Raw genomic sequence first — 15,961 nt, forward strand, 5'->3', positions numbered from 1 at the left:
ATCTAGAGATGATTTTAAGTATATGGTAGGACATACATAGGTTATATTCAAATACTATGCCATTTTATATAAGGGACTTGAACATCTGCATTTCTTGGTATCCGTGGGAGGTCCCGAAACCAATTCCTCGTGGATAAGGAGGGCCGACTGTACAATCAGGTCACAACTCAAGAGGAAAATCGAAAGGGCCCAAGAATAGGAACAAAGTCATTTTCATATAATTACTAGGACTCTGCTTTAAATCCATCATGATTTAGATAAAATATGTATTACCAACATGAAGTGATACTGAAGCAGAATTTACATTCTTTTAATGGACAAGAAATATATTACAAGTTTGCAAAGCTTCAGCTGTTTTCAAAGTTTGGGAGGTCCGGATAAACGCCAGCCTTCCATTTTGCCCATCTTTGTGAGTGCTGCAATAGCACCCAGAGACAGACAGGCCAAGGTACCAGTCGAGTAGCTGTGAGCTGTGAGGGGAAGAAAAGACAAAGTACATTATAGAAACTACACCAATCCATTCCCTTACTAGAAATAATATTACTGATTCACAGAATAGTCATAGCACAGAAGGAGGGTATTAGGGACATCATTCTTTCATGTCTTTAGGTAGCAGCACTGATATACAGGATTAAATGTCTATTATGAGATTACATGACACCAAACTGTATACATGCAAAATATAGACAGCAGCACAAACAAGAAACTTGCAGATCCAAGAATTCAGAATAAACGAGGCAATTGCTTCAATGTGCACTAAACATATAAAAAAACTGGGATATTGAAATAAGTTTTAAATTTTACTATTTTAGTTCGCAAGAAAAACACAAATAAGCTGTCACATTTAAGCTTTAATACTTTTAGAAAAGCTTCTGGTGCTCTCTAGTGGTTAGCAGTAGAAACAGCAGACCCACTGGTCAGTCACTGAACACTGTTTAAAAACATGCCTTTATGCAGCAGTTTTTAAAAACTTCAGATTCCAATGGCCAACAAAATCAATTATATTTGAAGAACAGTCATTAATGCAAATTAGGAAATATCTCAACTAATATGCACCCAGCATGTTTCCAATTGCATTGATTATGCATTTTGGAAATGTTGATTAAAAAGTAAAAATGAGAACACAAGAACAGAACTTGTGTTTTTTCTTAAAACTGGCTAAGGCACCAGCAAAAACTTTTGGCTCTTTTTCAACACTGAGCTGGAAGCTATGGTTTAATGTCATATCTACTAGAAAGCATGGCGCCATGTAGCGTAATGGTTATCATGACACTATTACAGTTCGGGGCATTCTGGAATTCAATTCTGGCACTGTTCTGTAAGGAGTTCCTGTACATCCTCCCAGTGAAATGTGTGGGTTCTCCCACAGTCTATATACATACTAGGTAGATTAAATGGTCATTGCAAGTTGTCCAGTGATAATGTTAGGGTTAATTGGATTGTGGAATTGCTGGGGTGGTGTGGCTTGAAGGCCCAGAAGGGCCTACTCCTAACCATATCACTAAATAGATAGTGATTCTTTCAGTGCACAACATCAACAGAATCACATTAGAATTAAGGTTAAGATTTATGATCGTGTTTATCATCACTGACAAATGTCAAACTTGTTGTTTTGCAGCAGCAATACAGTGCAATACACAAAAAATACTATAAATTACAGTAAGAAACATATACAAATTAAATTAGTGCATAAAGAGAGCAAAAAGCAGAGAAGTAGTGTTCATGGGTTCATTGCTTGAACAATTACCATTATGTTTGTGCTACTTTGGGAAGAAACATGGTCACAAGTGGCGAAGATTTTGAATTACATAATTGCTTCGGGATATTTAACTTTTACAAGACATAGGTCAAATAGAAAATATGGAGAAGTATTCCTGATAATAGTGGATAGGATAAATGCAAAAGAGAAAAAAAATACAAGTTACAAAAAGACATAGAATCAGTTCACATGGAGCTAAGAAACATGAGACAATGAAGTATCAATGGATGGTGTTTCTGGCCTCCAAAGAGATCTGGAAATGTAATACAAACTATAAAACAAAATCAGGAGCAACTTAACAAAGGTAATACCAAAAAATAATCAGAAACTTTGTATATATGCAGGACAAACTATATTGCAATAAGGTCAAGGAGTATATGAGATTTTGTTTTAACATCAACGTGTTGAGACAATGAGAGATTAGGTTATTTTGCAATGAGAAAGAGTTAGTAAATAATCTTGTCATTGAGAGGTTTCAAGGGAAGAATAAGCATACTCTGATAGATTTAAAGTGACTTCACTCACATTAGTTCTTTATTTTCTTAGAAGGTTGACAGAGATTCAGTGTGTCACCGAACGCTAACAAACTTCTACAGATGTTCTGTTGAAATATCTTGACTGGTTGCATCATGGTCTAATACAGCAATTCAAAGGTGCAGAAATGCAAGAAATTGCATAAAGCAGTGAACTCAGCCCAATATCTCATGGGTACAGCCCTCCCCACCATTAATACCTACACAAAGGCAACATCTGTCAAAGATCCCCACTATCTGGGTCATGTCATGCAAATTCCATCCGGCAGGAGATACAGAAGTCTGAAATCCCACAGCAGCCGGTTCAAGAATAGCAACTTTCCCTCAACCATTCAATTCTTAAACCAACCCATCCCTAATTATAGAAAACCTGATCACTTTTTTTCTGCTCTGTTCTTTCCTGTAAAAATTGTGTATACTTATGTTTTTCTTGTGAATGCTGGGTATATGATGCTATGTGCCCATGATATGGCTGCAAGTTTATCACTGTACCTGTGCTTATGCATATGACAATAAACTTGGCTTTGTTGAAACTAGGATTTTAAAGCTAAACAATGGAAACCACAATGATATGAGCTATGCTGCTTATGATTATTTGGGATGACAAAAAAAATAAACAAGCAATATTTTAAAAAATCAATAGTTTACAACAAATATATACTACTTCTAGACACAAAAACTTAACAACAAAAAATAGAAACCAGAGAAAATTTACAGATGCTGGAAATCTGAGCAACACACACAAAATGGTGGAGGAACTCAGCAGGCCAGGAGACATCTATGGAAAAAAGTACACTCGACATTTCGGGCCAAAACCCTTCAATAAGAAAAATTAGCATCAGCTAAACTACAAGAGATGTTGAAAACACTATTACCTCAAGGGAAATAATCTACAATGTAGCAAAAAAGATCTGTTAGCCTCAGGACAGGCAAATGTGGCAGGCATTCAAACCATAACAGACTACAAATCTACCTTCCACTCCACCTTCCCCAAGGAGAAGGCACTCTGGCCACAGCTGATGTGAGGAAGACTCTACCCAAGGTCGACCCACATAAAGCTGTGGGGTCTGATAACATACCTAGTCAGGTGCTGAGAGACTCTGCAGTCCACTCTCCCCGCAGACTGCAATGCGGCCATCATCATCCCAACACAATAACCTGCCTCAATGACTACATCCAATGGCACTGGCCTCAATCATAATGAAGTGCTTTGAGTGGCTGGTTATGGATTGCATTAAATCCCATTTTGCTGCTATTCTTTCCAATTTACTTATTACTTAACTAGATCCACTGATGATGCCATAGCCCCTGCTCTCCACTCTGTCCTGTCCCACCTGGAAAATGGTGCCTCATATGCCAAGATGCTGTTTATTGACTTCAGTTCAGCTTTTAATATCATCATCCTTCAGAAGCTGGTGGATAAATTGTGCTCACTATTTCCTAACAGCTCTCTCTGTAACCTGATCCTGGACTTCTCGACAGAAATGCCAGTCAGTTCATGTTGATATAGAAGCATCACTAGCGCTATCTCTGGAAAGCTACCTAACGGGCAAAGTGGTAATTCCAGATCAATGAAGGATGCATAACAGCTGTGACAGGGCTCGAATGCTATCACCTTTTACAAAGTGATATCAAGTAACATAGCTGGACGACGCTGCTGTCTGCAACAGAGAAGTGTTGAAGGAGATGGGCAGTCTAACAGTGAGTGGTCAGCTTAGTTGCTTTTCTTGTAACAGCAGGACCTTTTGAACATTGATGTGGAATGCTGCAAGTCTGATTCACCGAGTAATTGGCAGACAATGGGGAGCTGTGTGGCCTCAGTTGTAGCAAGGACTAAGCCTCAAGCTGTGGTGTTGCCCGTTTTTGTATGACTGTTGGTACTGTGTTTTGCACCTTGGCCACAGTGCAATGCTGTTTTATTTAGCTGTATTCATGGATATTTGTGTATGATTGAATGACATTTAAACTTGAACAGGCTTTGCTTCCAGATGAGCTCAATGCCTTTTATGCTCGCTTTAACCATCAAAATATGAAGGTACCATTATGAATTCCTACAGTCCCTGATGATTCTGTAATTTCAGTCTCTGAGGCTGATGTGAGCGTATCCTTCAGGAGGGTGAACCCATGGAGGGCATCTGGCCCAGATAGGGTACCTGGCCGAATACTAAAGCTGATCAACTGGCTGGAGTGTTCACTGAGATCTCTTAACTTCTCACTTAAGCAGTCTAAGGTACCCACCTGCTTTAAGCAGGCTTCAATTACACTGGTGCCCAAGAAGAACATGATAACCTATCTCAATGAATATCACCCAGCTGCACTCACAAGCACAGTGATGAAGTGTTTTGAGAGGTTGGTGATGAATATCATCTCCTGCTTGAGAAGCAACTTAGATCCACTCCAATTTGCCTACCGGCACAACAGATCTCATATCATTGGCTCTTCGCTCAGCCCAAGGCGTGTACTTAGCCCTCTGCTCTGTTCACATTACACTTATGACTGTGTGGCTAGACACAGCTGTAATATCATATTTAAATTTGCTAACGACACCACTGTCATTGGCCAAATCAAAGGTGGTGACAAATCAACCCACTTTAGATTGAAACTCTAACTGAGTGGCGCCTCAACAACTTACTCATAGTCAGCAGGACTAAGGAGCAGTATATTGACTTCAAGAAGAGACAACCAGAGGTCCATCAGCTAGTCCTCATTGGAGGAATCAGAGGTGGAGGGGGGAGGTGTCATTATTTCAGAGTACCTGTCCTGGGCCCAGCATGCAAGTGCAATTACAAAGAAAACACAGCAGTGTCTGCATTTCCTTAGAGTTTGCGTGATATCTATGACTTTGACTAACTTCTATAGATATGTGGTGGACAGTATATTCACTGGCTGGATCACAGCCTGGTATGGAAAAACAAATACAACAGAAAATCCTATAAAAAGTAGTGCATACAGATCAGTTCACCACAGTAAAGCCCTGCACACCGTTGAGCACATTGACACAGAACAACGTCACAGGAAATCAGCATCCAACACCAGAGACTCACACCACCTAGGTCTTTCTTTCTTCTCATTGCTGCTATTAGGAAGCAGATACAGGAGCCTCAGGACTCACACCACCAAGGCATCGGACCACAGGTTCCTACAAAGAATGCAAGGCCTGCTGAGAGTGTCTTCGGGGTCTCTTTTCCACCCAGTAGAGATATTTATCAGGAGCACTGTGTATACGGACCCTTAGCATTGTCAATGATCCTTCCCATCTGTTCACCAATCTCTGTGACCCCCTGCCATCAGGCAGGAGGTGCCGTAGCATTAGGACAAGAAATGGTAGGATGAGAAACAGCTTCTTCCCCCAGGCTACCATCCAGGTCTCATCACGCATGAAGCGCCAGTAGCTTAATAATATTAACTTTTTAATTTATATGATATAGACACCTCATTAGTTAATTTATGGAAATATTAATTTATTTGTTATTTGTGTGAGTTATAAGTACTATGTTGTGCACCTGGATTGTTTTGCTTGGTAGTACAGTATACATGTGTACGGCTGAATGACAATAAGCTGAATTTGAACTTTGAATTTCTGCAATGGATCACTAAGAAATGGAGAAGGAAAAGTAGAATATACAAGTAATCCAGCAAAATAAAAGACTGGAAAAGCTTCCATACATGTATAAAGGGGAAAGCAAGAGTTAAAATGGGTTTTCAAAGAAATAAAAGAGAATAAGGAAATGGCAGAAATTAAACATACTTTGCGTCTATTTTCACAGAAGATACAAAGTGCTACTTGAAAATAGTAAAATTGTTAGAGTGAATGAGGGGTTAAAAGAATTTGCATTAATAACAAAAAGGGCTTTGCTAAAGTGGAAATTCTAGAAGAATGTAAGTATGATTGGACCCACCTCGTACTCCAAGGATCACTCCTGAAGCACAACCTCCAATGAAATAATTCAATGGATCATCATTGGTTCCTCGAAAATGTGCACTTAGACAGGTTGTTATTCCAAAAATTGCACCAAGTGCAGCTGAAAGGCAAGCAAATGGATTTGGAGTTATTACATTCTGCTATAAAGAGCCTTTAAAATAAGAGAACTAACTAGGTGGCTAATTTTCCATTAAACAGCACTTCAGAAAAATAGCCAGATTGATGGCTATTAAGAAGATTGAGCTGGATTCTTAACACACTGATTACACAAATTAAATTGCATCCTTGAAAATAGAAGCGTGTGTAAGGGAGTACAGGGCAAAATTGCATTATGATTACTCCTACCATAATCATGGATGATTATATTTTTTTGCAAAGGAAATCTTCCTCAGGGTTTAACCTAATAATTCTTTTTAAATCTTTATTGGTTTACTAAGCAATTCAATAATAGCACTTGATAGGCTTCATACTTTTTTTGCAACTTGCTCCAAATTTGACACTAATTAACATTCAACTAGACTTTTATGCAATAGTTTAATACTACATTATTTAACTAGGCTATCAAAGTTGACAAAAGTGACATCTCCTCCTTAACTTCCAATTGTGGTCCTTAATGGCATCCAATTTCTCTCTAACATTTTGATTCACATCTCTTCCATTAAACATTTCTGCCTGACCCGTTTTTGAACTTCTTCAGTGCATAACCACTGAACTCTTTCTGTAGAACCATCTGCCTTCATCTCCTTAGCTCTCATGTCATAATTACTTATGATATTTTCCTGATATCCTGTTAATGTTTATCAGTAATTCACTGGCCTAAGTAATTAACAGCGCTTAAACCTAACCTTACCTTCATCATGTCTGTATCACTATAAAAATTTACACCGATCTACAGAAACAAGCAGCCACATGCAATTTATAGTCCACATTCCAAGTGGACTACAAGTCAATATTACAAGTACAGTTTCTTTTAAAATCTTAACAGTTTAACTTCACATGGTAAACAATCCTTGGTACAGTAAAATTAGACTTTTATAATATAATAATGCCCTCATGAGTTCACAATGCACTTGGAATTCAAGCACCTTAAGAAACAGTATCTCATAGATTCATGCCCACCATCAGAACCACTTTCCCGAGGGTCATAGAACTCTAAAGTAAATACAAAACAGAAGTAATATATTATTGTTGTTTCTTGAGAAAGAATTTCCAACCTGAGCAAATATTCTTCTTGACAACTAATACTAGTGTATAGAAGGTCCAAAATGCCCTTACCCATTGTCATGGTCCCATTGACTCCTCGTTGCACAGCTTCCATGGCATTTTTAGGTGGTATTGCAACAATATGATAGGCAGAACCAACAAGACCTATAAAAATAAATTAAGCAATAATCAAAAGTTTTTTTTATTGTAAGACTGCATAGGAGTTTCAAATCCACTGGAGCAGTTCTCAAAAAGTTGAATTAAAGTTGTTCACCAAATGCCAGAGAATTCAAATGTCACTCTTTGTCCGTGATAATATTCAAACAACGGTTTGTTTTATTTGTCCTTCAGATACAACTATTTGAATTGCCCACTGAATCCTTTCAAGGATAAAATAAAACCTAGAGAATCAACACACACAAAATGCTGAGGGAACTTAGTAGGTCAGGCAGCATCTATGGAGGGAAAAGGGCAGTTGACATTTCAGGCCGAGACCCTTCATCAGGAATGGGCAGAAGCCAGAATAAAAGAGTAAGGGGAGGGGGAGCAATGCAAACTGGCAGATGATATGTTAATCCAGATAAAGGGGAAGGCATGAAGGTGGGGGTGGGGGCTAAAGGAATCTGATAGGAGAGGAAGTAGGCTATGATACACAGGGAAGGTGGGGAACCAGAGAGTGGAAGATGATGGTGATAGGCAGGTCATGAGTGCAGAGAAGGGGAAGGAGAAGTGATAAAGGGGCCAGAAAGATAAAGGAAAACAGTAGGGGTGAGAACAGACAGGAGTCATTGCCGGATGTTAGAAATACTGATGTTGATGTCCTGGGGTTGAACAGTAATAAGCCAAAATAAGAGGAGCTGGGCTTCCTATCTGAGTCTGGCACAACACAGTAGAAGAGGTGGCCATGAAGACATCAGTGTGGGAATAGGAAGTGAAATTAAAGTGGCTGGCCACCAGGAGATCCTGGCTGTTGCAGCACATGGAGCAAAAGTGTGTGCTGCACTAGGAGTACAGGAATATAAATAATGTCAATGGATTCACATGTGAAGGACTGCCTCACCTGTTTAGGTGAGGAAGGACGTACAGAAGCAGGTCTAACACTTTATATGCTTGCAAATATGTGCCTGGAAGGGAGTGATGGGGTGGGACAAGCAGACAAGGGAGCTGCAGAGAGAGCAATCCTTGTGTAAAGCCGAGAGGACAATGGAGGGAAAGGAATGCTGGTGGTAGAATCCCGTTGGAGATACCAAAAGTTATGATGAATAATGTGTTGAATGGGGAAGCCTGTGGAGTAGTATGGGAGGACAAGAGCATCCTTATACCTGTTAATTCAAACCAGGTGCTGGCTGATGTGTGGGAAGTGGAGGAGATGCAGGTGAAGGCTACATTAATACCAGTGGAGTGAAAACCATTTTTTCTGAGAAAAGAGGGAATCTCGTACGTCCTGGAATGGAATGTCACATCATGAGAACAGATGCAATGGAGACAATGGAAAGAGAAAAGGCAATAGCATCCTTGCAAATGATAGGTCAAGGTAACTGTGGGTCAGTTTGCAAAATATGTCATTGGATAATCTGTCTCCTACAATCTATAGAATGCATGCCATCTAATCAAAAGTATAGGAGTGTGTTTGCTTTCTGTAACCAGCACACACCATTTCTCAGTTCATTCAGGGCTAATGAAACATTGACTATACTCTTTTCCATAGATGCTACCTGACCTGCTGAGTTTCTCCAGCATTTTGTGTGTGTTGGTTGGCAACAGATCTTATCCCTTTTGTATAGCTGGTTATAATTAAAACTGGTACGAAATGACAACTGTTAAACTGTGTACACTGCCAGACACTGGTAAAACAAAGGCTTGAATCTGACCCCACTACCCCATCCAATTTCTGGACAGAGATATTGCTTCCACAAGATTCAACACCTCCTCCGCAAACTCAGTTTCTCACACTGCACCCTACTTTGCCCTATACCTCAGGGATTCAGTCTTTCGGAATGTTTCGAGTGAGATTGCAAATAAGATTTAAATTCTGAAGTTTGGAGCTATTGACTCATGCCCAATAGAGATTAACATCTTCATTGCAGGAAACTACCCCTGAAGCTTTGTTAGATTCCTTTTAACAGTCATAATACCAGAGTAAGAAGCTCAGGTAGCTGATGATGGTGAAAGTTAAGGAGATGTTACAGGATTGGATGCTCAGCAAGAAATGTTGACATCCATTATAAGTGAAGGAGGAATAACAGCTCAAACAGAATCAGTTCAAAAGAAGTAGTACAAATGCTTTGAAAATCATAAAATGTGAAATAAGTATTTGATAGGGTAGCAGAGATAAATGACTTGCTTTTCTTCAAATTAGTTCCATGGGATCTTTTAGGACCAGTTGGAAAGCAAATAAGCCTCATTTATCATCTTTTATTGGAAGATGGCACCATGCAGACACTGTGTTCCTTCTTATCTACACTAGATTACCAACCAAGATTTTTTGCACTGGAAATTTTTGCTTCCAGAATTGTGCAAAAAAAAACTGCCAAAAACTGACACGCAGTAGGCTGTTTAGAAAAAAAGTTACTATATATACACACACACACAGACACCATGGTTATATTCAATGCCAGAAAGCAGATTTGTTCACTATCACACTTGGACCTGTCAAATGAGTACAAAATCATCCTACTCTAGGAATTTGTTTCCCAGAAAAAGCTCAGGCATGCTCAATACACAAGAGATACTAAATGACATCCTTATTTGGAAAATAAAGCTAAAATTGTTTGTTTAAAAAAACAGGTAAAGAAAAAAATACAAAATGTTGGAAAGCAACATTCATGGAGGGGAAAAACATCAGCTCAATTAGCATTCATCAGAATTGGGTATAGTTAAAAGGGAAATTTTTAAGTGGCAAAGGATGTATAATGGCAGAATTGGAAATGAGAATAACAAATACACGTGCTGAAAATCTGCAATAAAAACAGTAAATGCTGGAAACATTCAGACAGTAAGGTAGTTTCTGTGTAAAGAGAAATAGTTAACACTTTATGTCCTAGTTCCTTCAGTTGAATTATATCTGTCAACTCTGATGATGGCAAACACGAGGAAATCTGCAGGTGCTGGAAATTCAAGCAACACACACAAAATGCTGGTGGAATGCAGCAGGCCAGGCAGCATCTATAGGGAGAAGCACTATCGACGTTTTGGGCCAAGACCATCAGGACTAACTGACAGAAAAGATAGTAAGAGATTTGAAAGTAGGAGGGGGAAATGCAAAATGATAGAAGACCTGAAGGGGACAGGTGAAGCTAAGAGCTGGAAAGGTGTTTGGCAAAAGGGATACAGAGCTGGAGAAGGGAAAGGATCATGGGACGGGAGACCTAGGAAGAAAGAAAGAGGGAGAGGAGCACCAGAGGGAGATGGAGAACAGGCAGAGTGATGAGCAGAGAGAAAAAAAAGGGGAGGGAGGAATTAAATAAATCAGGGATGGGGTAGGAAGGGCATTATCAGAAGTTAGAGAAGTCAATGTTCATGCCATCAGGTTGGACGCTACCCAGACGGTATATGAGGTGCTGTTCCTCCAACCTCAGTGTGGCACATCCCATTCTCATTCTAATATGTCTATCTATGGCCTCCTCTACTGTCAAGATGAAGCCACACTCAGGTGGAAAGAAATGGACAGCTTATACTTCTGGGTCAAACACCCTTCATCTTGACTGAAAGTGAAGGGAAAGGGTATAATATGAGCTGACAAGTAATAGGTGGGTTGCAAATGAGGAGATCTGATAGGAAAGTGGAGCATGGAACCAAATAAAGGAATCGGGGTGAACACATAGGAAATGTGGAGGGAGGGATGTGTGAGTGATGTGCAAATCAAGTAACTGCAGGTCAGGAAAGAATAATGTGATCAGGCAGAGTTTGGGGCTTATATAGGAAGAACTAGGTAGAGCAGAAAGATGAGGGAGAAAGGGGGGGGGGTTAGAAAATCCTGAAATTAGAGTATTTGATGTTCAGGCCGTCTGGCTGTAACTACCCAAGCAGAGCGAGGCGTCTTTCCTCTAGTTACATTTAGCTTTACCCTGGTAATGGAAGCGGTTGAGTACAGACAGGTTGGAGTGTGAAAGTGGAAAATGTCTTGTAACCAGGAGCTATGGATGACTACTGGCAGACAGAACAGGGGCTCATCCTGATCTCAACAATACAGAATGCAATTTAAAAAAACGTTTGAGAGGGTGACTGGCTTGCTGAATGTTTCCAGCATTTACTGTTTTAGGGCAGAAAAGGTGGTAATGCGAACCCCTGTATAATCCCATTACAAAGTCCTATGGCCTTCTCCGTAAGGCTCTGCAATAATTTTCTTTATCGATTTATCCCATTTCCTTGAAGGTTACTACTGAATCGTCTCACTACGTCCTTTCAAATCAGTGGACTCCAGACCATAACTTGTTCTGGAAAATAAATTCTCATCAGTCCTGCACTTTTCAGTCGTTCAAAGCTGCAGCCCTCCATCCCAATTCGGTGTGATTATCCATTGATTTTCCTCAGGCGGCCCCCAAGTTCAACGTGCCCCGAGTTAGAGCCACACCTACCTAGGCCTGCCCCGAGCCGCGTCGTCTCCCAGGCTTTACTCGGACACTCATCCCCATCCTCCGAGTCCCAGTAACCCATCGCCGCCACCTTCAAGGACACCGTCACTGGGGAAACGACCCAGACACCGCGAGACCACGGTACCTCCGCGAGATCAGGTCGGGTGGAGCGCATGCGCGGAGCCGTCCTGGCGCTTCGAGAGGATGTTGATCAGAACTAATATATGAAGTGAGTGTTAAGTTTTAGTACAAGGTAGATGCCCTTTGTCTTTCAAATAAGTGTTTCATAACAAGCAAACTTTGTGGATAATGAGACACAGGCGGACTGCGGCTGCTGGGATCTGGAGGAGCTCTGTGGGAGGGTGGGAACGAACGGTCAGTCGACGTTTGGGGTCGAGATCCAGGTGAAGGGTTTCGACCCCAGTCGTCGACTGAGCATTTCCCTCCACAAATGCTGCCTGGCCAGCTGAGTTCCTCCGGCGTCTTGTGAGGTGTGCATCGTCTTGACTGCTGCTTGTGTTGCCTACCTCAGTGTGCCAGTCGTGTCTCGCACTGGCTTTATTTGGGGATAATGTCAATTCCAAAATAGTGGTGCGCAGGAATGCGTGTGGCAGATAAGAAATAAAAGCCTTTCGCACCTGTTGTGATACTCATTAAGACCATGCTTATTTTACCTCGGCTTTATTTTTCTGCACGGATCCACATCCCTTGATTTCGTGACATCTAAAATTTTCCGCTATTTGTTTTAGGTGTACTTAGTGACTTGGCTCTCAGAGCCATCTCTTGTAAAGAGTTTCAAAGATTCGCCATCCTCTCTTTGAAATTAAATCTTAGCTCCGATCTGAGTGACTGGCCCTTAATTTGAAAGTTTGATCCTCAGTTATACACACTCAAGCCAGACAGGGTAAGGTGTTGCTCCATAAAACCTGTGGAAAATGTACATTTCAGTCTTTTGTACTCAGGATAAAGTGGGCTGAGTTGGGTCTGAAATTGTACTATCCTAGAAATCAATTTGTTGAACCATTTGCTTCAGTTCCTTAATTGCAATTTTGTCATTCCTTGGTTGGGAAAAATAAACCTGTACACCATATTTGAGAAAGTGTTGCCAAGCCTTAAATAATTTCGGTGAAATGTCTTTACTGTTATATTGAAATCCTTTTTATAGCAAAGACAGCATTTGCTCTCCAAATTGCCTTCTCTAGCCAACACATTACTTTGCAATGATTAGTGTGGTTATCTGGGCACTTCTGAACATTGAAATCTTTCCCCCTTTCTTTACTTAAGAAAAAATGTTGCTATTTTTTCTATCAAAGTGGATGACTTGGCATATTTCCATATTGTATTTCATCTCCTATGCCCCATAATTTGTTTCTCCCAAGGATTCATTTTCCTCCTAATTACTCATGCTGGTACCTAGCTTTGCATCATTGGCTTCATCATTGCATCCAGACCATTCTTATAGATCATAAAGAGTTAAAATTTGGCACTGATCCATCACAGGCTGCCAACCTGAAAATGATCTGTTCATTCCTAGTCTCCATTTTCTATTCAGTAAAGAGTTCCCCAATCTGAGGTTTCTAATTTAGTTTAATATCTCCTAATATGGTAGATCATCAAATGCTTTCTGAAAGTCCAATGGATCCAGGAGGTACATTGAAACCTCTTCCCCAACCCCCACTGATTCTGCTAGTAAGTTCCTCCAAACAGTGTGGAGCAGCAACTGCCTCACAAGTCCAGTAACTTGGGTTCAATCCTAACTTCTGGCTCTGTGTGGACATTGTATGTTCCCTCTGTAACTTTGTGGGTTTCTGCTGGGTGCTCCCATTTCCTGCCAGATCCCAAAGATGTGCAGGGTAATAGGTTAATTTATTATTGTAAATTACCCTGTGTGTGTATGTGAGTAGCTAATGGGAATGTGTAGAGAATAAAGTGTAATTAGAGTATGGTTAGTGTAGTTTAGTGTTCAATGTCAGCCGTGACTTGGCCAATGGGCATTTTTCCATGCAGTATGAATCTACAACTCTATTGGATTGATCAAACATGAGTTTTTTTTCATAATTCCCAATTCTATTATCACTTTCTCTTCTACTGATATTCAGCTAGCTAATCTGTGGCTCCCCATTTTCCCTCTCCCTCTTTTCCTAAATAACTGGGTTACATTTGTTATCTTCAAATTAGTGGGAACAATATGTACTAGAATTTTGGAAAGTATTAGTGTATCAACTGAATTCATGGGCACCGTATTCAAACTTGAATGCAGGTCTATTAGGTTCTTGGGATTTGTTCACTTTTAATCTGTTAATTTCCTTAGTGTTTTTGGTTTAAACTAATGCTGATATCTATCAGCTCTTCCTTCACTCTATTTATCATTTTTTAGTCCACTATGTCCAATGGTGTTTTTGTGACTTCTTCCAGAAAAACAGTGAACTTTGTTTAAATTCTATGTCAGTTCCTTATTGTCCCCTGACTCACAATATTTGGCCCACATTAACTTTTGCTACTTTTTTCCTCTTAAACACTTATATCAAAGCTTTTGCATTCCTGTTTTGAGAAGATTACTTTCCCTTTCCTTTTCCAATCATTGTAATTTTATCAATGGACTTGCTATTCTTTTTGGCAATATATAAGCCTATTCCTCTTGATTTAGCACAGTCTTTATTTTCTCTGATTACCACTTTCTAGCTAGATCTTTGTGTCTGAAGGGATAGGTGTGTATTTGTTATGACCAGTACATTCATTCTTTTGAGTATTACATTTTGCCATCATGCCTTTTAAATTTAGTTTCCATTCTGCTATAGATAGCTCATGCCTTATACCTTTGTAGTTCACTTTATTTTCTTTTAAAAGCCTGGTTTCAGATTAAACCAATTCATATTCAATTATTAGATAACATTCTGCATATTATGATCACTCTTACCTTAATTACAAGATTGTTACGCAGATTTCCATACTATGAACTCTAAATACTATGTCTATGTCAATTTACTTAGCTATCTAGATTATATGAAGCCTTTCCATATTCTCAAATTTCTCTTATTTCTAAAATCTTGTTTTCCCTTCAGACATGAGGGTTCATGAAAGGTGATTCAGAGGGTGATTAATGTGCCTTTTACACACATTCCATTCCTGAAATAAACTGCAGATATTATTTCTCCAGATGTACTCCAGTTTGTAGGTCAAAATTCTGGACATTAGTACAGCCAGCAGATCCAGCTGCATACCTACCCAGGTTCTTCACTCACGCAATGCATCTATCGTGTTTCTGTTTTCCTAATCCATGAACATCTACCCATATTCCATCCATTTTAATCATGTTAATGAAAGGCCTGAAATGGAGAGTAGATTGGAAGTAAATTTACTCTGAGCTGTTCAGGATTCTTCTAAATTTTTCTCCATTTACAATTTAAATTTGTGTCGCTTTACACTTTTCTTTAAAATATTGATTAACTACTTTTAATAACATCTCATTGGGCTGGACTAGTTTCTGAGAAGCATTGATCTTGCTTATTTTGTGAAAATGATCAGAAAATCTAATTACTGAATTGTTACCTGTTAAGTGTAAGTTCATTTAATAATAAATCAGAAATGAGGAGAAAGCCTTAAGAATACAATGGGCAACTCTCTTATATGTCGGGTGTTATCTATGTGGATGTGGTGGAGACAAGTACAATAATAGCTTTTAAAAGACATTTGATATGTATAATAATTGGAAAGGTTCAGAAGGCCATTCAAACACTGACAAATAGGACTAGATTGAATGGGGCATCTTGGTTGTCTTGGACCAGTTGGGCCACAGGACCTGTTTCTGTACCATTTAACTCTTAAGACTATGATTTTAAAACATTATATGCATGCCAAAGGATGGTAGCTGTACCATTTCCCCTTTCACTAGTTTCACATCAGGGCTTGAATGACTGTATGCTTTTAGTAATATTGTTTTATCAAGGTGAGCCCAAACACATCATAACCA

The 15,961-nt window shown here is 39.6% G+C and overlaps 2 protein-coding genes across 3 annotated transcripts in view; one reads left to right on the forward strand and one right to left on the reverse strand.

Moving 5' to 3' along the window:
* Window positions 1–294: 294 nt before the first annotated feature.
* Window positions 295–12,181, reverse strand: ndufa11 (NADH:ubiquinone oxidoreductase subunit A11). Its single transcript, XM_059991461.1, has 4 exons — window positions 11,995–12,181; window positions 7,490–7,582; window positions 6,192–6,314; window positions 295–470 (listed from the first exon to the last, which is right to left on the reverse strand). The coding sequence occupies exons 1-4, from the start codon at window positions 12,164–12,166 to the stop codon at window positions 358–360; spliced, it is 501 nt and encodes a 166-aa protein (XP_059847444.1). The 5' UTR covers window positions 12,167–12,181; the 3' UTR covers window positions 295–357.
* Window positions 12,109–15,961, forward strand: part of pole4 (polymerase (DNA-directed), epsilon 4, accessory subunit) — a 28,134-nt gene continuing 24,281 nt past the window's right edge. For both annotated transcript variants that reach the window (XM_059991463.1, XM_059991462.1), the window contains exon 1: window positions 12,109–12,220. In XM_059991463.1, the coding sequence (XP_059847446.1) occupies window positions 12,216–12,220 (5 nt within the window). In that variant the 5' untranslated portion in view covers window positions 12,109–12,215. The remainder of the gene's footprint in view (window positions 12,221–15,961) is intronic.

Source organism: Hypanus sabinus, chromosome 16, assembly GCF_030144855.1.
Source record: "Hypanus sabinus isolate sHypSab1 chromosome 16, sHypSab1.hap1, whole genome shotgun sequence".
Lineage (NCBI taxonomy): Eukaryota > Metazoa > Chordata > Chondrichthyes > Myliobatiformes > Dasyatidae > Hypanus > Hypanus sabinus.

Bases quoted from the DNA above. Each gene is read 5' to 3' on its own strand.
- ndufa11 (XM_059991461.1), bottom strand. From the start codon at position 12,166: ATGCGCTCCACCCGACCTGATCTCGCGGAGGTACCGTGGTCTCGCGGT. The intron at 7,583-11,994 runs GTAGGTGTGGCT...TTATTTTTATAG, and splicing joins GCGGCTCGGGGCAGGCCTAG to GTCTTGTTGGTTCTGCCTAT. The intron at 6,315-7,489 runs GTAAGGGCATTT...CTTGCCTTTCAG, and splicing joins CAATGGGACCATGACAATGG to CTGCACTTGGTGCAATTTTT.